A 23,091-nucleotide genomic window follows, 5' to 3' on the forward strand; every position below is an offset into this window, starting at 1 on the left:
CACTTTTCTAGTGTCTATGCTTACATGCTTTGTACCTGTCTGCTTTGCTTTTGCCATATTATAGCAAGGTTCCTCCTTTTACCTATGTAGGTGTGAAGAAAAGGAAAGCTAGAGAGGGCAGGGCACTGTGTCTGTGGACAGCTAACAGCTAGCAGGACATCTGAGGGAGGAAAAGGAACAGAAATGGCATTAGAGTACCTAAGTAGGTGGGCACACTGCTAAGTGTCTCCCTGCCAGCTGTGCTCTTAAATGTCTCCCCAGTAAAGTCTCAAATTACTTTGAACTCATTTTCCCCAGTGTTTATTTTCATACTGGTCAGGCCATTTGCAGTCATCTGCGTGGTAATGTAAGAGATAGCTATTTCTTTACCTTTTCTTTGATTTTGCTCTCAAAAGCACAGCTAAAGGCAACTCAGACTTGCCTTTTTTGAATGTCCTTTCCCAGCCTTTTAGACGATGCCTGAAGAGGTACAAGCCAAGACAGAGTTTTAAGAAGACCTAGCTTGTGTGTTTTGTCCTATAACCATGGGACAAGGTCCCAGTGCTTTTTAGCTTCTTTCTGTAAATGGAGATTTAGATTCTGGAAGATAGAGATTCTTCACAGAAGATAGAGATTCTTCACCTAAGATTAAATTTGCTGAATATTCAATACTGTCATATTTTCTATGCAAGTATGATGTGTTGTCCACATCTAGATCACTGATGATATTAAAGGTACATCTTTTTAAGTGCAAACCATCTTCAGTGCTTCATTTTATCTGTCATGGATTAATATTTGTTTTTCTATTCAGTGTGGGGTATTTAATCTGTGCAATTGACTGAACCTGCTCCAAGTTCGATTTTTTTTTTTTATTTCAGTGCTTTTGTATGTGAGGAAGGAGACAGATGAGGTGTTTGATGCTTTGATGCTGAAATCACCCACAGTAAAGGGGCTAATGGAAGCTGTAAGTATCTGATGTTCTCATATTGTTTGTCTTTCTTGGCAAGAAAATACTGAGGCTTTCCATGTATTATTGAGATAAACCATAATATAAAGATGAAGTTATTCTTAAGTGCATTTAAAGCATTTTTTAAAGCCTTTCTGGACTGCAGCTCTGAAATGCTGGCATTCTCCTAATTCGGTGTTGTCAGCAGGTTACTGGGTTTAAACAGCATCAGAGAGCTGATTATTTGAGACCTGAGCTTTGAGGACTAGCAGTAGTTAACCAGTGTCAGGGAAGGAGAGAGGTGCAAGCTTCATTTTCTGCTGTGCTTCTTTCTGAACTGATGGTTCAGAGCCTGTTGAATCTTTTCCTGTAATGCTTATCAGTACATTCCCAGCCTGGTTTCCAAGAAGAGGCCCAAGGATGTGCTGTTCCTGTGGGAATTTCATATGGCCTTTGTGCAATTGCTGTTCAGCATGTAAGAGGCAGGTGCTGAGCCAGTGCAGACTTGTCATTCATATGTTGTCTCAAATTCCTTCTCTAGCCCTCATTTACAGCATGACCTACCTACCAGTTGTTTCTGTGCTGCTTCTTTGAGTTGAGTTTTTTGCTTGTTACCCATTGGCCGTCATAAGAATTGCTATTTCCATGTTTAATCTTGTTTATATGAGCTGATGGCTCATGAAATTTGGCAAGGGAAGAGTTAAGAAATAATCACGTGTCTCACTGCTTCAGTGAGGGAATGTGAGATTGACATGTGGGATGCTGAGTTGATTTCCAGCCTTGTTTATATGTAGGGGAGAAGAGGGAAATGGATGAAAGTGCCCCTCTGAGTCCCTTAGAGAACTCAGCCAAATGCTAGAAGTGTGTATATTTATACTCTCTTAAAACTGTCACTGTATCTTGTTGCATGTACTGAACACTTTTAATGCAGTAAAGATTGAATTATTTGGTCAATATTTGGCCAGTAGCAGAAGGCAGAAAAAGATTTGTGGGTTAGTGAAGTTGGTTAAAGCACCTATTTAGATGAGGGTATCTCTGAGGAGAGTCAGTGGCACGCTAAGGATGTCCTAACTGTGCTTCTGCCGATGCTCTTTGTTAGCTGTGATTGCAGCTCAGCTGTCAGGCAGAGCACATGGATAACAAAAACCAGGCTTTGCTTGAAGAGGCAGCAGTCTGATTCATGGTAAGCTGCAACACAATTTGATCTTGTCTTTGTATGGAAGTTAAAAGTATGTTATTATCCTATAACTGTTCAAGCTAGCATGAATATTTTATCTCCAGTAGTCTGTGCCTCTCCATGCCTGTTCTCCAGCTACCATGTAACAAAAACAAAGCTGGTGCAGAAGCAGGAAAGGTTTCTGCATACCTCAGTCAGCGCAGCTGCTGACTCACTGGCATGTTTTCGGCACCAGAGAAATCTAATCTATTGTAAAATGTCCCATTTCACTGGAAGGAACACACTCAGAAAATTTTAATTCTCTTTGGTAGGATATTGTGGATAAAACAATGCCAGAAAGCTGTCAAAGTGCATATTCTTAAATATTCTCTCTACAGTCATTGCAGCAAATCATGTAGTTTTGTAATTGTGCATATCCTAAATGCTTCATTCTAGTCTCAGTATTAAGAATTTAGGAGCTGAGCCTCTGAGTATTACAGAGCACCAGATCTGAAAGAGCTCCAGTGATCCTCAGTCATACTTCCTTCTCTGTTTATGGATTTTACTTTTTTTTCTTTTTGTTAGTCACTATTCTTGATCTTTGACTTTTTCCCTAACTTTCTGTTATTAATGGTATTAATATCATATTGCAGAGGTTTTCTCAGATCCTATGTTTATTTTATACTCACATACTCCTTCTCCAAATTAACACTTAGATTCCTTCTCAATTAGACATCTTTCTTTTGGCAAATATCTGGTGATCTTGGATTTCAGAAATGCAGCACGTCTCAGGAAGCGATGCAGATATTTGGTTTTCACTAGTCATCTTGATCAACAGAAAATAGCAGCTCTACATCCTGCTTTTCAGCCTGATCCAAAGTCAGGGTAACTGTGGATCTCAGTAGGTACCTCGATTTTACACTGTGCAAAATTACATATTTATTCAAATTACAGAAGGCAGTTCAAATTGGGAAATTTAAGCATCTCCCAAAGTTAATAATTAAAAACTAACAGCTGAGTTAGACTATTAGATACTATATGTGTGATCTTCCAGCCAGTGTAGGGCAACAGACTAGACCATTTCATAGAAATAATCTGGCAAAGGTATTTTCCTACACGCCTTGACCTGCCCAGATATTGCCCTTTCCGGCTTCCTTTCTCCAGCAGAGAGCATTTCTGGTGGCTTGTGCAATCAGACAAACCTGCCGTGCCAGGGGGCTGCAGCCCAAAGGAACACTCATACAGCTATTTCAGTGCCACTTGGAAGTCTGTCACACTGCTTTGGGCATCCTAACAGAAAGAAATATCTGCTCAGAAAATTGACAAATGGGCAATGGAGATGATGAGGAAAAATATTTCTCCAAATAAAAATATCATTTTAAAATTCAATGTAGCCTGCTTGGATTCAGGTGAGAAATCCTGTTGTTTTGTATGGAAGTTGGCAGTAAGTGGTGGTCCCCCTTCACTGCCAGCAAACACACTGAGAAGAGGGTGTTAAGTGAGATGCCCTAGCAGATGCTTGCTCTCTGCTTTCTCCAATTCTGCAGCAGAACTTAGCACATTTGTACTAGAGACTGTGAAGGGGAGGTTCTCCCATATCCCCACTTTAATCCTTGCTTCCACAGCTTGCTGTTTGGTATAATCGATTGAATCCCAGGGGTTCCTGAGAAATGTGCTTATTCAGTCAGCTGGAAATCTTTTGCAAAGCTCACTAATCCCTGCATGTTATATAAATCCTACACCTGTCATAGGCAGTGTGACAGGCAAGGCTTTCTCAGCCCAACCTCTCATGGTTTATGTAGGAAGTGATGTCCCAGAGTCCCAAACTGCTTTGAGCAACATTTGGAATGCATGAGTGTTAGGTATGCCAAATATCCTAGGGAAGATTTATGCTGGAATGCGCAGAATGCTGTATATTAGCTGCTATTAAGCCTCCTTGGCAAGAAATGTTTTGCTCGGCTTGTTTATTTGCATGGAGTCAGTGAAAAGCGTCTTAAAGTGCTGATCTTTACAATGTCACTAGGCTTCAGAGTTAACAACCCAGAGAGGAGGAGCGTTTCCTCATGTTCACACAGTTGTGGCACTTGCTGCAGTTTTGGGGTTTTCTCCAATGCCTGTTAAAAAGGATTTTTTCAACTGTCTAATGAAATTGAGCCATTATTATTATTGCTTTACATGAACACTTAAATTTAGGGGTACAACAGAGGCACAAATACAAAAATTCAAGACCAGATTGTTTATCTGATGTCATTCTGTTCATGATAACCAAAGCCAGAGGATAGGAAAGAGTAAAAGAACACTGAAACATGCTGGTGCAAGTGAAACTGAAGTAGAAAATACCACCCAAGTTCAGTTTGTATTTTGTTCTCTGCTAGGTGGAAAACTTAGGCAGTGGATGTGTCCATTGTACCTCATCAGTTATACCCCTTTCTGTTAGCCAGTGATATATGCTAATAGTCAGAGTACACTGTTTTCAGTGTAAGGGAAGTTTTATTGGTTCCTCAGAATCTTGGAGTTACGCTATGTCAAGCTGATACCCTTATGCATTATTAAGGGTAGTTTTTAAGTAAAAAATTGCATCTGGGCTAAGGTGACAATTATACTATTATAGGTGACATAGACAGGTATAGGCTAATTATTTATTTCTTTCAGAGAATCTTGGCTGTCTGGATGGGAGCCATGCTTGGTGTTCAACCTGTGACTCTTTGAATCTGTCCTCACTGTTGAGTTTATCCATTCCATTTTCTCTTTTGTAATAATTGCTTTAATGTACTTCCCTAAAATACCTTTTCTCAACAGAACTCTGAATGCAAACACAAAGAAAGGATTTTATAGTGACTGATGTTTGCCAGTCTTTAAATGGATTTTTAATTATGCATTTCAGTTCTCTAATGCAGAAGATAAGTAGTCAGCTATTTAGCTGCAACTTCATTTCACTTGGGAGGAGCTGGAAACTTGCTTTGCTTGGCAGTAGAACACCACAGAACATTAATCACTGGGGGGGAAAAAGTAACTTTTCTGTAACTATTTTGCGTTTTGGGACAAGCCTGAAGTATGAATGGTGAGGTCTGTTCCCTCAAAGAATCACAATTTGGAAAACAAACCTGGCTCAGATGAAGGGCCCAGGGACAGCATCTTCATAAGTACACCACAGACTCACTGCAGAATAGACATCCAAAAAAGTTACTAGTACACTGCTGCAAAGCAATACCAAAGCATCCCAGTGAAAGTACTTGTTTGCATGGATAATTTGTCAGCTAAATAGTTACTCCTTCTAAAGTTTTACTGTATTTTCTGCTATATTGTTTTAGTTGCATTAGTAAGAAGTGTACTTTCCGAGTCCTTTACCTTGATAACACACTTCTCTGTGGCATCTCATTACCTATACACTTAGATGATGTTTTGTGAGCCAAATAGTGTTTTCATTTTGCTACTGTAGTAACTAGACTGAGTCACCTTCACAACAACACAGAAGCTTCTTAGTCCTGTGTGTTTGATGTTGGTAGCCCTCCCACAATAAAAGGTACCTTAAAAATACTTTTCAGACCAAAGTATCATCATGGAGAGTCCTGTTAGCTTAACAAACCTCCAAATGTCTTTGAGAAATAAAAATGTGTATGTTTTTGTTGTTCCATCAGTCCGTCAGCTCCTGTTGTTTTGCCATGTGTCTGCCTTCTGCCTGGCAGGAAAGCCTTTGCTTCCAGGAGCCCAAAAAATCAGATTAAGAAACAACAGAAAGATCAGATTGAAATTCCCTGATAAAATCTGAAGCTGGGAAGAGCATTGACTCCTTGAGCAGAGCACTGGGAGATGCTGGGGCAGTTCTGATGCCTCACACCCTATAAAAACTATAGCATCTGAGTTTTTGGATGGAGACAGTTGTGGGGTTTGATTAAGCTGTTCAGGATTATTGCTCCCCAAATCATCCTTAAATGAAAGCACGATATAGTTGTGACAGACTTTCCTGTATAGCTATCCTGCCAAGTTTGCAGAGAATTTGTTTTAATGTCTTATGTAAGGTATGAGGTGATAATTTTATATTTCTCATTCATCTTTAGTGATACTTCTTTTATTTTTATTATTTCAGATCTCTGAGAAATATGGGCTGCCAGTTGAAAAGATTGCCAAACTTTATAAGAAGAGCAAAAAGGGGTAAGTTAGTTACCTAACTAAGGATCTATTGCAGGATCTTTTAGAAGTACTCAGAGATCCCAATTATACTTGGGGCCTCATGATGCTGGGCAGCACAAACTCTTTCAGGAGGCATACCCCTGTGCTGAAATCTTCATATCTATGGAGACTGTAAGGGATGGTAGAAGAGGAGACATGGATCTCCAATCTGTGTCTGACAAGTATTCATAAGCTTACTGTGAAGAAAGAGTTTGTGGATATGTGGATAAAGTCTTATTTTGTAGACAATATGCTTAATAATGTTGTAGAGGGCCAGCATGGGAGATGCTGCCTTTGCTGTGAATGCAGCATGGAGTTCTCTTGCAGTGTTAGGAAGAAGTAGGCCACTGTCTTATTCTGAAAGTCAGGCAGACAATGTTTGTTGCAGGGGTTTCAGCTGAATAAATTTAGACATGAACCTCACAGCTGGACTTTTAGAATAGCTAGGCTTCTGCTCCTTGCCATTAAACTAAATCTTCTACTTTTTTTTTAAAGTTCTATTTAACACAATATTGTAGTGATATAATTTTAAACCAATCATTTATTTTTAGCTGCAGCTCTAGCTTAGGGCATTGTTGTGTCTGGGAATTCCTTTAGCTTTTGAGAAGACAGGTGAAACTTCTCATGTTTTGCTTCTTTCTAAGTGGCAGAAGGAACACTTGGAGGTAAAGAGTGAGGAAAACACTCACATACACTTCTAGTAGTCATTGTTGATAGTCTCACATCCAAGCTGAGTTCTAAGTCTATGAGCTGTATGCAAAGCACAAATTATACTGCTTCCCTGTGTTAGCACCTCACACCACAGAGGTGCAGTAGCTCACATGATGTGCCTGAGGAGTAGCACAGACATGTCCCTGTGGGAGCCAATGCCAGGCATGGGAAGCAGCAGCTAGCTGGGTCTGCCAGGGATCTGAAGTGCAGGTCATCTGTAGGTGGCTTAACTGTGTCAACATCCCCGCACTGGTGTGTCTCTTAATGACTCTGGCAAGGAGCAGCTTCTAATCCAAACAGTATAAGGGACTACGGGGCAGATCTTGATAATAATTCCCACTAGTGACCCTGTATTGGCATGTGCTGGAGTCTGGTTTTGTGTTGCAAAGAAGCAAGTACATGTGGTAGAGTGTATAGCTTTCCCTTTCAGTGTCCTGGTACATAAAAACATTGATTTCTGCCTTTGTCACCAGTATCCTGGTAAACATGGATGACAACATCATTGAGCACTACTCCAATGAGGACACATTCATCCTGAACATGGAGAGCATGGTTGAAGGCTTCAAGATCACACTGACAGAGATCTAGCTTCAGACAGAGCCTTTTTGTAAGGAACCACAGCATTTCATCCTTCTTGGAAAGCAGATTCCCCATGAACCTGACAGACATTGATCAGAGAAACTGTTACAAGACTGCATTGAAAATACTGTCCATTCTGCACATATGCAGCCACTGCATATAGACTTGGGTTTGTCAAGCATGAGGCCACTCACGTTAACCTGGTCCCTTATTTATTGTTCCCCACTCTCTAGTATACAAGCAGTTACCAGTCCCCAGATTTGTAACCAGATGACCCACTGCAAATGTGAAATGCAGCATTTTAATCCACACTTCAGTGTGGATAAGCTCATTCAAGAACATGTTCAGTAACTATGCTGGTCTAATTCCAGATATCTGGTATAAATCACTTTACCAGTAGTTGTCTCTGTCATTGCTAAAAATGTGTTGCAGTGCTAAAGATGGGCAAAGTGGCTAACAGTTCACTTGCTCAGACTGATCCATATCTCTCTATACTGTATAGTCTTGCCAAATACCTCTGGTAGTTCTCAGCACGTAGCAATGAGGACTTGTAAGTAAGGCATTCAGCTACAAATGTCATTTGTAAGTAAATGGTAAAAAAACCATTTTAACCTTGTATATAATGTTTATAATATGCAATAATATATTTTAACTACTGTATGTGGGCATGTTTACTGCCACTATGTTTTTGTATGTATTTGGTTTAGGGTTTGATAGAATCTTTTCTAGAGGATTAAATTGCTGCAATCTGTTAAGGAGTGTGTACTGAGAAGCTGATAACTGAATCTGTCCTCATATACTCCATCCTTGCTCACACAGTTGTATATTCAAATATTAGAGCAGACTCTGCTACTGGGTCTTGGATGCTCTGGCACAATGGGGCCCACCTTTGGTGCCCAAGTCCCAGCTGTGGATACCTGAGTCTCCCATCCAGCTGTAACAGAATCCAAGAGACGCTGTGTGTCTGCTGCCGGGCTTGCTTAGGGGTACAGAAGGGACTTCTTCCTGATCGTCTTCCTTGATGAAGCAGAGGCTTCTAAAGCAGCCTTTCCTCAGACTTCTGGTGGGAAGGTTTTTGTCTGCAGCAGCCTGTGCATCAAAGCATTCCTCTAGATTGTAAGAAACAGAACTTCAAACTCTTCCTTTTAAGTGTATTTGCTCTTGTATTTCCATTGAATGATTCTGTTGTGATTCCTAGGACACTTGGGTGGCGTATAAGCCTGGACCTGATGTAAATATTTTATCAAAACTGGAACAATTGTGCTAGTGGAGACTGACTATTCCACAACTGAGGTGTGGAGATTAGTCTCTCCCTCAAGGGCTGCATCTGAATCCAAGTTGACCTACATGGTTATTCCATCAAATTGCATGCCTGTCTTGCGAATTCTGTGAAGAAATAAAGTTGTGCAGGCTACAATCATACCAGGAAAGGGGTTGAAGGCCTGAATGTCCCTATGATATCCAAGCATCTCTCTCCATTCTAGCTCCTCTGGCTGTTGTAAAGAGCTCCTCACTCAGCATATAATTTTCAGACTCAGTTGCATTTTATTCTCTATGCACTCTACATGGATCCTGTGCGACAGACAGAATTGTGGGTCCTTTCCTACATGCAGCCTTTGGAGTTTATCTTTTTATTGTAAAACCTTTTCTGCTTTAGTCACACAACCTTTATTATTTGGTAGTTAATGGCAGGAAGAAACACTGCCTAGTTTAACAGGGCTCATGTAGTGTTTTGAGCTGTGTGGAGCTATTTCCATTCAAGCAAAGTAGCTGGGATAACTGACCAGTCTGATTTGGCTATATGAATGAGATGTCCTGTAAGTTCTTGCACATTTTCTTAACTTAATTAGCAGTAGCATTCCATTAAAACCTTTTTCCTTTTATAGAGATGTTAGATACATGTCAAAGTTTCTGTGGGACCAGAAACTATAAAAGGTTCAGGCTGATAGCATCAGTGCTAACATACCCAGAATCCACATATGCCTGTAAAGCAAAGTATGTGCTCTTTCTCCCAGCCTTTTCTTTTGTCATGCACTCCTTCCCCTTCTGATGCAAAGTTCTGTTGTAATTTTCTTAACTTTTATATAAAAATGCACTCCAGCAAAGATGCTCTTGCTACCCTGCTCAAGAGCAAACAATCTGGGAACATAAGAGATTTATGATGGTTCAGTTTGTTTCTGTTTGGCTCAGACTGAGACAAAAAGTCTATTCTGACTTATCCCAGATATTTTTTTCTTAAATAAAAAAAGAGGACCGTTTGGACAGGAGGCATTAGGAACTGGGACCAGCACACAGGACTGGTGAGCAATACTGTTAGTTCCTGTATTTCTTTGTTGGTGTTTGGAATCCTCAAAATATCAAGATGTTTGGGCAGAAGCTGCAGAAGAAGCAAAGGAGTAAATGTATGCAGGAGTTGAGCCCTGGTTCTCCCCCAACAAACCTGCTGTCCAAGGGAATGCCTGTGGGACCTGGGGCTGCCTGGATTGGAATGTGTTGCATTAAGAAATGCTAGTGAGAATTTAGGGATCACAGAGAAGGACAGGTTTTCCTGGCAGCACCAGCACTCAGATTAATGGGATGTTTTTGTCTTACATTTGGGTCAAGATGAGCTGAGATGTGTTGTGTGCTGCAGCATCCTGTGATGAGGAGCAATGTAGGAGCAGTGAGAAGTGCAATGCTCCAGGAATGCTGAGGCTTAAGGAGATATCTTTCCATTGTAATTTTAGGAGCTTTCAGACAGCCACTGTCCAGAAAAGGAAAGTTGCTTCCAAGATTGACTAAAAGCTATTCCAAATACATCTTAAAGTGTGTAAATTCCTGATAGTTGCAAGCTGATACTCCTGCCTTTAATTCCTTCTTAGAGTCTCAATGAAGTTATTGGGAATGTGACTAGATTGGTGGTAAGACTACTTTAAAACAACAAGTTAGTTGTTGTTTAAAACAACAGTTAGTTGTTTAAAACAACAAGTTGTTGCTCTACCTAGTTAGAGCTAGGTAAGGATGAGTGCCTTTAACTTTATCTGCCAGGGTCAGAGGACTTTGTTTCTTTGCTCCAGATGCAGAAGCATCACAAGCACTAAGGCTGAGGATCCATGCTGCACCCCTTCAGTTGTAGTTATAGCATCAGCTGCTGGAGGAGCACTGAACCTGAATGCTGGTTGTGACAAGCTCTCAAGGTTCATCTTGTTGGTCCAAATCAGTTCATCAGAGTGGTAGGAAAGGGGCAAGGGTGGTATGAGTAATGCAAACTTCTGAAGCAGTGGCTGCCTTATGCCCTGCTTGACTCAGATATCCTGAGGAGTACACAGTGCTTACATGTATATTGTTTAAAATATGCATGTTGCTTTTGTTTGATTAAAAAAATATTGATTAATGCTGGATCTTCCACATACTATGAGTTAAATGGAAGTAAGATTTGGCTACTGTTCAGTAGAGGACAGGACTATCTGCCTCGCCTCACCTCCCTTTATCTCTTTGTGGAACTGCAGTGGTTCTTAATTTAAAGGAACAAAATTCTCATTTCCTTTTCTTCTTCAAGACAGCAGTCTTGAATCTTAACTAGTGCAGCCTGAGGAGTGGCTTGCTGCTCAGTGCATTTTCCCTATGAAGAGTTACAGCAGTGCAGTGTCTGTAGATGTTGTGTTTTGGAAGACTCTAGATAGAGGTGTACAAAAGGAGAACAGTCTTCTAAGTTTGGTTCCTGCTGCAGATTTGGCACTTTGTCCGTCCATTCGATGTTATATTATGAAATCCCATTCAAATTCTCAAATTCTAGTTCTTTCTCACAGTCAGGAGCTGATATTCCCAAAATAAAGTGCATCCTTTGAGTGAAGCTTTGTGGATGTATGGTGATAACCCCATCAAGACATTTTGGAGGATTTCTATCACTGAGTGTAAACTGCAAAGAAAATAATGTTTTTTTCCTGTGTCCTCTCTCACAAAGTTTTTGGTCAATTGAATTCAGAGATCAAATGTCTTTATTTTTCTCTTTCCTTCTATTAATTGTTTAAATGTAAATTAATTCAAACAGTTAGTAAAATCTAAACTCTCTAGCTGTCAGAGATGCTGTATATTGATTGAAGTGGAACTGGAAAGTAGTATCTTATGACTTATGAAATGTAAAGCTTATTAAATGTTTATATGCTCTTCCATTTCCTATTAATTGAGACAAGATACAAACACAAATGTTTGTGCCAAAGATTGTGACAAGCCGTCTTTCTGGCAAACAAGGAAACTTACTGTATAAATAGTGTGCTTTTATATTAAGAATATAGCTCATATAACTTAATAGTGTTGCAACTGGGAGAGGGGTTTGATAAGCTGTAAATACAGTTATTTTATTTTTTGTACATTTTTAAGAAGGAAAAAAAATAAATATTCCTATGTATGAGATAATATTTCTGTTGCTGTCATGTGTATTACTACATCTCTCCAGGAGGGAGAGTATCAGTATGTACCAGAACCTGAAGTCGGGGTGGAGAGAGGATGGAGTCAGGGTCTTCTAGATGGTGCCCAGTGGCAGGACCAGAGGCATGTGGACACACACTAAAACACAGGAGGTTCCCTCTGAAATCAGGGAAAGCTTTTTACTGTGAGTGTGACTAAGGACTGGAGTAGGTTGCCCAGAGAAGTTGTGGAGTCTCTATCTGTATAGATATTTAAAAGGTGCCTTGACATGGTCCTGGACAAACCAGCTCTCATTTGCCCTACTTGAGCAAGGAGTTTGATGAACTACAAAAATCCTTTCCAACCCCAACTATTCTGTGATTCTGTGACTTGTTGGCGTGTCCCAAGGTGGGAACCTGGCTGGAAGCACTGACACTAACATCTTTGTGACTCCTGGGCACCTGAGGTCCTTACCCACATCTAATCCAAAAGCACTGAAGCATACCTGGCCACATATATTGCAGTAAAACATTTTCATCAAGCATTTTATTCTCCACCAGTTGAGTTTGGCTTTTCAAGCAAGATTCAGGAGGTGAGAACATCTTAATAGGTGGGAAATTGCTTGGGAAAGCATTTGCCTCAGCAAAGGTTGATTCCCCAAGCACTAGCAGGGCAGCCCTGTCTTACAGTGGGGTGGAGGAGTTCAGTGCTCTGGATGAGCAGTGCAGGGTGAGCCAGGATCAGCTCCCACGGAGCTCTTTAAGGTAATCACATTTCCTGGGCACTGCATGTGATCGATATTTAATTATGTTTTATAGGAAGTAGTTTTACTGAGTGGCTCTTAAAATGCAAGTGCATTAAAGCTGCATGGTTGGCAGTGTGCCATCTGCGAGGCCATGGAGGAATGAGGAGAAGTGTGTTGGCTGATGGGAACTACTGCACCCACAACTCAAGGGCTGGACTGTCTGGCATGGCTGAGCCAGGCCAAGGTGATTAAAGGTCATTAAGAAGAAGTGACCCGCTTTTTGGAGCAGAGGACAAAACGCTTCACCTGTAGCTCCTGACCGAAACATTAGGGGACTCACTGGAGCAGCAAACCTGTGGTTTTCAGCACCTTCCCCAATCTCTTGGCTCAATTTGTGCGGCAGAAAACAGTGATAGATTCTGGAGCCCGCTACTAAAGAGATGGGGCCATGAGCTGCAGGGTCACAGGTTCCCTGAGGTGGTGGGAGGTCCACTCCGGGATTGTGGGAGTGCAACATGTGCTCCAGTGCCTGGGGCAGACACCTTTGCACGGCGAGATTCAAGGGACAGCAAGGGTGGTAAGAGCAGGATTTTAGCACCCCTGTACAAATAAACACCTCCTTACACCCAGTCTTTTTATGCCAAATTGTATGATGGCCCTAAGGGGAGGGAGAGGAGAATGTACATCACAGGGAGACTGGCACACTGGAAGCTTGTGTAATAAAGCTTGTTTGCACTGAGCTCAGGAGATACCTGAATACTGTAACTGGTGCTTCATTCAGGCTCCAGCCTGCCTCAAGCTCATATTAATGTGCAGTTCCGCAAATAGCCTTCTTTTTTAAATCTCTAAAGGAAATAGGCACTGGTTTCTGTTACCTTCCAGTAGGCTTTAAACTACTTTTTGCACTCAGCTAATCCCAGTTCCAAATTTAACCTAGGTAAAAATTTGAGGAGCTTAAGAAGCATGCACAGAAGCATCAGCCAGCCCCTTCCAGAGCCTGTCTGAGGTTAGCAGGAGTCCCTGCTGTGACAAGCTCTGCTGCTGCCTCATCAGCCATATCTCAGAGTAACTAACCACAGCTACCACCCTGCCAGCCCATGCTCCCTTGCCACATCCTGCTCCCTTGTAGGTGTGATAGTCATTAAGGGGTAAAAAAGTGCCCTAAGCCTGGACAGGCATTTATCTACAGCAGGGAAAGTTGCTGTCAGCCAGCTAAGCTGCTCTTTCCAGCTTCAGAGGACGAGGGCTCTCAGCCTTGTGCTTTAATAACCCACTCCATGATATCCTACTCCTTGTCCAGCTGCTGGCTTTAGCTGCTGGAGAAAAAACTCCAGCAGTGGAGCGCCCAGCCGGCTGCAATGTGCCGGCTCAGCTCCTCTGCACAGCTTAAGCCCTGGCTGAGCTCTCCAAATTGGCTTTCATGGCTGCTGACTGTGCCCACAGCAGTGAGCAGGACAGGAGCCGTGAAGGCAGCAGGCAAAGGCTTCTCTGGGGTTTTCTCCCCAGACCAAGGGGCTACCTGAGGCTTTAAGGCTCCACCGTGAAGGGAGTAAAGCGCATGGCACACCATCACTAGCTGCAGCAGAATGTTTATTAGTAGGAAAGAACATTTAGGGGATTTCAGTAGGTGAATTTTTTTGAACTGTTGGTACCCACCACACATTGGTTTTCATCAAGATTGTTCAAGGTCACATATTTATATAAGAAAGCAATAATTCATATTTAGGTGCAATCAGTAATTCCAGTATGAAAAAGCACCGTGTCACAAAACAATTTACAATACAAAAGTCTTCAAAATCTAACATTTAAAAACAATATATTTGTTCAACAGTAATAACAATACAGTAAAAAAAATTATTTCCCTTTAAACAATACTGCTTATATATTTTGGCACTCAGAAAGAAACTGTCACAAATGTGCCTTTTTAGTCTTTTTAGTCACACAATGCTGTTTTGTGAGTGTCTATATAACAAGGAAAAACATGCTTTTGAAGTCAGTCATTTTGCTAGGCGCAGTTTGAACTGCTTTCTCCATTAAAAAAAAAATAAAATAAACAAACCTGAAAGAAAAATAACTCCTAAGTTGCAGCATGTCTTGTCTTTTGGCCCACGACACAATCTGGAGAAGCATCTCAGACTCAGTCTATCTAGTAAGTCAACCTGCCTGAAAGGCTGGATCTGAGCCCCACTTCACTCTCCAAACTTGAAAAGAAATATAGACCTAAGCCATTCAAATGGTCCTGTCTTGTAGAGACTGACCCCAAGTTCTTGCTATTTTAAACACCCCAATAAGATTCTGAATTGCTGCTCAGGCTCTCCTTTTCCTTAATTTCCCTCAGTGTTTGTTAATTAATTTTAAAGTCACTTGCACGAATTGTCTTGCAATGTGAGCCCACTGTTTTCGTGCTGGCACAGCCAGCAGTTCCAAGGAAACCCAAGTTCCAAGGAGCATGCATTTGGGTGAGCTACAGGATGAAGGAGCCTGATGCTAGCGGGGTGCCCTGGGTCAGGAGACAGTCCTCCCAGGTCTTCTCCTGGGGCCAGGGCTGGCACACAGCCTGGGAGGGGGAAGCTTGAATCTGAGAGAGGGAAAGACAAAGCTAGACTTTTCAGGAAGAATTAGTTTCCACTCAAAACTGACCCCTACTAAAGGAAGAACGCAGGTGCTACGTGCCGGGTGAACACCGGTGCCTGCGTGCAGCTATGACAGCCCCTGAAAAAGGCTGATTCTAGTGAACATGCAGTCCTTGGTGCTATCTCTAAAAGCTGAACAATAACAAAAAAAAAAAAATTTAAATAGTTTTTACATCTTACATCAAAGATGCCACTACAAAAACACAATAGTATCACACATTAATTAGTACAGTCTTAAAAATGCAAACCAACGCTGGTAAGACTCCCATACATTCTGCATATCATATTTACAGAGGAGACTAGCTTCTTGAGAGGAGAGGACCGTCATAGAGAGATAATCTTCTGAGTTTGTTGCATAATACAAATACATTATCAGCATAAGAAAACTTTATTCTAACACTAAGAGCTCAGGAAAGGTCCTAACTGGAAGTTATTAGCTGGGGGAACCGTGCACGTGCTGGGGGGGCACAAAACATACACAACCCTCCGCCGAGTTCTCCGTCTCCTTCAGTGGCCTGATCATCTACTTTGATTTTATCAGGTAGGTTTAACGTGTTGCTCTGTAGGTGCAGACTCCCAAAGCATGGAACAGCATAGGGCCACATGCCCAAAAGCTGCCCCTGGTGCGTCTGAAAGCTGCTCGCCTCTACATGTCCTTCTCATGGGCTCTGCCTGGCGGAGAACCAGCTGGAGACTCAGGATACCACCAGATGAGCTTACAACAGAACCAGGGGGGAAATAACACACCACAACAGCTATAGGCAACAACACACAGGACACTTGCAATTCTAGCCAGCCATAAGAAAAATATGCAGACCAAATTAATTTAATTCATAGTTGTCCCTCTCCTTTCTGAATAGTAAAAGTCTTCCTTAGGATATGTAGATTTGCCTACAAAACATTCATCTAGAGAGGTATCTAATTTTGCCAAGACACAGGATATACTGATCTCCATGCTGCTGCAACGAGTCTGCTTGTAGTAGATCATTAAAAGTTCGATTTATTATGTCTACTCTATGCTGCAATGAGGCAACAGCCTGAGGGAACAGAGAAAGCTCTCCCCGTGGAATGGTCATGGACTTTAACAGGAGCTGGACACTTTGATCCATTCAGCTCTTGACCATGTTTTATCTCAATTTATTAGTTTCTACAACATCAGAAATATCTGCCCAAATTTAAACAAAATTGTTGTGATTTAATCCCAGCCAGCAACTAAGTCCCACAAAACCACTCATTCACTCCCTTCTAATGGGATGGAGAAGGGAATTGGAAGGGTAAAAGTGAGAAAACCCATGGGTTGAGATAAAGACAGTTTAACAGGGAACACAAAAGCCCCTGCAAAAGCAAAGCAAGACATTCATTCACCAATTCCCACGGGCCAGCAGGTGTTCAGCCACCCCCAGAAAAACAGGCCTTCATCACAGGTAAGAAGACTTGGGAAGACAAATGACATCACTGTGAACTTGTCACCCTCCTCCTCCTTTCCCCTACCTCTTCATATGCTGATACACCATGGCCTGGGGTAACCCTGGCGTCAACTGGGGTCAGATGTCCTGGCTGTGTCCCATCCCAGCTCCCTGTGCACTGCAAGCTCTCTTGCTGATGGGGTGGGAAGCAGAAAAGTCCTTGACACCATGTGAGCATTGCTCAGCAATAATGAAAACATCCCTCTGTTATCAACACTATTTTCAGCACAAATCCAAAACCGACCCTCATTCTAGCTACTGTGAGGAAAATTAGCTCTTTCATAGCCAAAGCCAGCACACAAATGTGTAACTACTTTTGCAACCATCACATCACTCACTCAGCAATATTTAAAAATCAAAAGGTATGAAGTACTCCTGTCAGAGGAAGACAATATTGGTCACTTCAGGTTCAAGGGCAAAATAATGCTGAGTATACAAATATTAAATACAAGACTGCTTGGATGGAATTGAAGTGAGCAAATGGAAGAGATAAACACATTGAAATGCAGCTCAATTTGTCTCCTTGAAACAAGTGTGCAGACAAAAACAATTGCTAAGGCAATTAAGCTCTTCATTTTTACCAGGCACAGTGTGCCCACCTTGCTAGTAATTGCTCAGTCAGTTCTGCGCTTGGGATTATTGGGAATTTTGCATAAAAGCTGAAGGACCAGCAGGGCTGAATCTAAGAGGATCCAAAATATCGAAATAAATCACAAACATGCCTAAAACATGAATAAGAAAATTAAACTCAAAATACCAAAGAAACATGATTTTGTGGAACATTCATATGACTAACATTGAGCATGATGTCTTCACTAACTTTCCTTAGACCCTTTTTGGATTGAAACCCTGGATTTGATTTTTCTTTTTCTTCTAGATAACTATTTGGTTGCCCAAATGGGAATAATGACAGGAAATAAAAAGGTGATGTTGGCAAGGAACTGCAAGTTCTCCCCCAAACCTCCACACCGGACCCATTAATCTCACCTCTTAGTGCAGCCAAGGAACAGCACAAATGAAGTTTAAAATCTAAGAGGATTCTTCAGGTGGGTTTACTAATCACCATCATCCTGTCATCCCATTTGGTGGGGAAACATAAGGCCAACCCTGAACACTGCTGAAACCCCTGTCCCCACGGAGGAGAAAAGCAGAGGTCACACCATCAACACTTGTTTTGGACACGAAGCAGGAAGAGTGTCTGATATAACTATGCCAAAATTATCTCTACAGCAGCTGGGTGCTCCTGCAGGACTGGGGCACTGCACACTGCATGGGGATGCACAGGAAGGTGCTGCTCCAGCCTGGGAGAAACCAGCTCTCTGTGGAGTAAACCAGGGCAGTGGAGAGTGAGCACCTGGCAGATTCAGCCTGCAGTGCCTCAACAAACACGTACGTGATAATGAAAACCATGTTGTTTCACAGGTTCAGTGTGCTCTTAGAACGTTTAATACAGCCAGTACTTAATAACAGGAAATAAACAGTGTGGTACACACAGGTGGGCCAAAGATGGGAAACCAAATCAAAAGCTGTTCCATTTAAGTGCATCAAGCTCGGCTCCTCCACATGTCAAGGGCTGGTGTGTTTGTTCACAAAGAGGCTTGGTATGCCAGGAAAAAAAAAAAAAAAAAAAAAAAAATTGGAGGTGGCTGCAAAGACTTGGAGAGCTGGACACCCTGAGCACATGCCCTGGGAAGGTGAGAACATCTTTGGTATAAGGTCAGGGCAAGAAGGGAAGATCAAAAACATCTCAGGTGCACAGAAATGAACACTATGCATAGGGTGGGTGGCTGTTGTGTGCCTCGAGATCTAGGAAGCCCTCAGCCTGCCTAATACAGATGACCATGTCTGCTGCAGGACTCACAGGCCCCAGCCTCACTACACAGGGCTAAAGCAGCCCAGGAGGTACCACTGACTGGGCTGGAGTAGAGGAGTAGTGCTGGCTACTGCTAAGAGTGGTTCACTGTGCAAATTCAGACCCTGGACTACAGGCAGGAATGCCTTTACAGTTTTCAGTTTCTCTAGTCTTTTCACATTGTTCACTGCAACTCAAGCTCTTTTTTTCTTTGCTTATTAGTCAGCATTTTATAGGTGATAGCTTAATCCCAGCTACACATTAAAATAATACAACCTCTTGCATCTGGTCTTTCCAGCTTGTTAAGATATGGACAGCACATCTAAAACTTTATACCTTATCCTGTGAAAATCCTTACCCCAGAAACAACTTCTCAATATGGATAATTTAGAAAGAACAGCAGCAAAGACCAGGATGGAATAAGGGATGCTGTTTAGATACCCATAGTAGACAGGGATATTTTCTGCACAGAGCAAGGAGATTGACTGCACATCCAACTGATGGTTTTACTGCTCTGAAGGCCAGAGCACCTAATGGCTTCTGCGGTCCCTCAACAGTGGTCCTGGTTTCTAATGTCACTGATTTCCATACCTGTTTATAATTCCCTGCTGTTTTTCCTATGTGCTTAAAACACAGATGTTCACTCCACTGTTCCTAGCCTGCAAAATGACACCTGGGCTTTGAGAGTCAACTGAGCTTTCCCTTCTTCTTTTCTACCATGGCCGGGAATGAACTCCTTCAGGCAATGTTTTGTCCTCAGCTGCACTTAGGGAAAACCTTATGCTCATCCTGGGAGCTGTTTGTTCAATGCCTGCCAGGGTATGGTGAACAACTCTGCTGCTTAATTTTAGAGTGTATTTTGTCAGTGCCTCTGACAAAACACGCAGCAGTCAGAGCTGCTCACATAGAAGGTGCCATTTCTAGTCAAGCCCTCTCTTGAAACACATTGCACGATGTGTCTGATGTATCACTGCTGTTTATCTCATCTGCCTACTGCACAATCAGTGGAAAACTGCATGCATCTCTGAGCACTGCTCAGCTCTCGGGCACTTGCCAAGTTTCTCTGCATTTCTAAGCACAAGTTCTGCCTGCAATACCAAGAAAACAAACATTTCCCACTTTAAGACTCCTACATGAGATCCCTCTTACTAAGACACAGAGCAAAGAATGCATCCAAATACTTCTGCAAAGGGCAGGTGAAATATTCTTCTCCACCAGTCTTGCACCAGGTACCTCACACCTAACTGCTGAGCACAAGGACTGCCATGCCAGGAAACCAAGGGAGCACCAAGAGAAAGACAAAGGGAGCTGCTGGTGTACTGGGTGTTCAGGAAGACTTGTCCAGCCAACAATCAGACTCGTGTGATTGTTCCACTTGGCACTTGTAGGCTAAACTGCACAAGGAAACTCTTGAAGGACGTCTCCTCTATCCTGACCTGCTATATTGCTACCATGTTGCATCTTACACCAGCGGTGCTAAAAAAGGAGAAAGTTTTAAAAGAAGCCAGCAGCTTAGCTCAGGGCGTTTGTTCTGAGGCAGGAGATTCCCTTCTCACTGCCACATGTCCCCAGGGCCCTGCCAGTTGTCACTGTGTTCTCTGGTTCACATGTACTGAGATGTATGGCCAAGGCTATCTTCTCATCTTAGCTTAGTCTGCAGATTAGGGCTCAACATCAAGGTACCACAGTTCACCAAGTTTCCATGAGACAAGGTTCTGCCCATAGCAAATGCAAGGTAATGCGACTTAACCTGATCTGCAGTAAAAGAAAATCAAGCTAAGCTGCATTATTGCACTTTTGCCATCAGTGAAGAGAGAAGTCCTGGGGCTCAACCCCCAAGGGCAGTGTTCAAGCCACAGGGACTTGGTCACATGCGACTACTTTCTGTGCTGGTGCGCAATATTTCTGCATGCAGACCTCACCCAGCAATGAAATTTGCACACTTCTGGCGTACTGCTTTAAGCTGCAGAAAATGTGGAGGTCATGCCTTATAACACAGAACAACAAAGGACAGAATGCCCTGGAAGAAGATAAAAATCCTACAAGCTCCTAAGAACTGCGAGGGAACAGCACAGCTCTGGGTACCTCAGGAACATCATTGAACTGTGAACTGACTTCAAATAATGTCAAAACAAATATTTCTTCAGACCATCTCAAATTCTAAGTGGTCACAAGAACACATGTGTTACTTTTAAAAGGGTTGTGCTCCCTTTTCCCTTCCCAAAGCACCCTAAAACAAAGAGAGGCTACTGCAAAACTCACTAGTCATAGTACTCACTTCACACCTTCTGGCCCAGAGTTTGACAAGGTCAGATAAATGACAAGGAACGTCAGATAAATGGGACTGGCATTTTCCATGAGTTCAGTCTACATGTGAGATGTACTCAATTCCTTTGGACAACACACAGTGAAGGCTGCCTCTTACACATGCAAGTAAAACTAGAGAATGCATCTACAAAACTGAGAAGTGATATGAAATAGTACATGCTGTCTGCCATCCTTCCTGTGTGGAGATATTGCTAATGAATCACTCAAAAGTCTGACTTACTGTGCCATTTTATACAGGATACATCACTTTGCCTTCAAAAGCTTTATGAAGGCAGTTATGATTACAAATGTAAGTAACAGCAAAGCAGAAAATTTCAATCTGAGGTGCAGCACACCACTGCTGTCCTGCTGAAGTGAGGTCTGCAGATGTTCCTATTACAACTTCAGCTACGAATCAGCTTTAAGTGCATGCAGAGGCAGAAAAAGAAAGGGATAGTTAATAATTTAAAATAATACCAATCATCAGTGGCACTCAGGTAAAAGAATAACCTTAGTTCACTCTGTAAATGTTTATACATTAGCCTTATCTGCAGCTATGTCCTCTGCAGCTGTAGGCTAATTCTTATTATTCCAAATTTTGTGAACTGTGGGAAGCATTACATCTCTGCTGGCCTGGGGTCACAGCACAGGTTGTGCTTTCAAACACGTGTTGCACGGGAGTAACCCGGGAGGTGAGCCTGGCCCCAACACCCCGAGACTACTGAGCAAAAATAAACTGAGAGATTAGCTTCTGAGCAAGAAGTATCTTGCAAAATGAAAAAGAGGTGGTATGCAGTCACTTAAATAAAAGGCAACATTTTAAAAGCTCCGGTCACATGCAACCGCTTTCACAGCATTAAGAAGATGGAACTGCAGAAGGTATCCAAGTTCACCTTCAGTAAATGCCAGCTTCCACAGGTCTGGGCTGCTTTGGATGTGTGTCTGCACTGAGCCAGGAGGTTGGAAGTTCAGCAGGGATCCTCTGGCGTCACCTTGTCCTGCCCACGGGCGTGGTGATGGAGCCGGCAGCACTGGTCATTCCCGTCTGGCAGAGGGGGGTGTGGATCACTGCGTGCCACTGACCTTGCTTCAGCAATCCCCAGCAGTCTGGCCAGGCGTCTTCTGCTGAAAAACAACCCTAAAGTACATGATGCTCAAAATCCATGAAGTGATGGGCAGGAGACAGAGGGCCAGAACCTCTCCAGGTAAAGCAGAAAATTACCTTGAAGAAGGTAGGCACAGACTGTCCTTCAAAGGGTTAGATTTGTGCACATGGTGTCTAATTAAGATTTGGGAGAAGGAGATAGGGAATATTTTCATCAGCCACAAGAATTGGTGCATAACTTGCTAGTGTTGCTCACTATAACACCTGAAAATTCTGGGTATTAAAATCTGTTTGTGTCTGTGTGGGGCCTCTTTGCCTTTTTATTTTCCCACACTCATCTCAGTATTTTGATTAATGTAATGGAAATATATAATCAATTGGATTTTTGTGATTGTTTGAGACAAAGATGTGTACTTGAAGACATTTATTGAGTGTCATTAGCCACTCATAAAAATTTTAGTACAACTGATTAACAATGTTATTTTCAATTTACTTTTATTTTTTCTTAACATGCTTTGCCCTTCACACCTGGCAAAGCAAATGGTATGGAAAAATTAAGTATAGGATTGCTTCTGTCAGTTATTGTACATGCTAGCTAGTGTTCCACAGAAGATTATTTATGCTCAACTACTTATTCATGACTTCTAATTAGTACTTAGCTAATCATCATCTGCAAAGCAGACTTCTTTTACTTGGTTTATTTTAAATTAAGGCTACTGGGGATTAGCATCTACAAGGTCACTTGACAAAATGCCAACTTTGCCTGTCAGACAAAGGTTACTCTAACGAGCTCATGAATTCCCAACACTGTGCTCTGCCTGCATGGGTAGCTCTCCAACAGGATCACAAAGCAGACTTCAGCTAATGACTGATTAATGCCAATTTAGTCAGCATAATGCCTCCTGTTGCTAAAGCTTTTCCAGCTTTTCTTCTGCAACAGCGCTTGTGAAGTTCCTATGAAATCCCACATGTGTGTATTAGCTTTGCACACAGCAACTTTGACCAAAGGATAAAATTTTGCAGCAGCAAATTTCAGAACTCCTGCACCTAGGCGGA

General features: G+C 42.2%; 1 protein-coding gene across 4 annotated transcripts in view; it reads left to right on the forward strand.

Moving 5' to 3' along the window:
- Positions 1–10,661, forward strand: part of GRHL2 (grainyhead like transcription factor 2) — a 67,056-nt gene extending 56,395 nt beyond the window's left edge. For all 4 annotated transcript variants that reach the window (XM_066334289.1, XM_066334297.1, XM_066334306.1 and 1 more), the window contains exons 14-17: positions 858–943; positions 6,169–6,233; positions 7,436–10,464; positions 10,526–10,661. In XM_066334289.1, coding sequence (XP_066190386.1) covers positions 858–943; positions 6,169–6,233; positions 7,436–7,550 — 266 coding nt within the window. In that variant the 3' untranslated portion in view covers positions 7,551–10,464; positions 10,526–10,661. The remainder of the gene's footprint in view (positions 1–857; positions 944–6,168; positions 6,234–7,435; positions 10,465–10,525) is intronic.
- The last annotated feature ends 12,430 nt before the right edge of the window (positions 10,662–23,091 follow it).

The sequence above is a fragment of the Sylvia atricapilla genome, chromosome 1 (genome assembly GCF_009819655.1).
Source record: "Sylvia atricapilla isolate bSylAtr1 chromosome 1, bSylAtr1.pri, whole genome shotgun sequence".
In the NCBI taxonomy this organism is placed as follows: Eukaryota; Metazoa; Chordata; class Aves; order Passeriformes; family Sylviidae; genus Sylvia; species Sylvia atricapilla.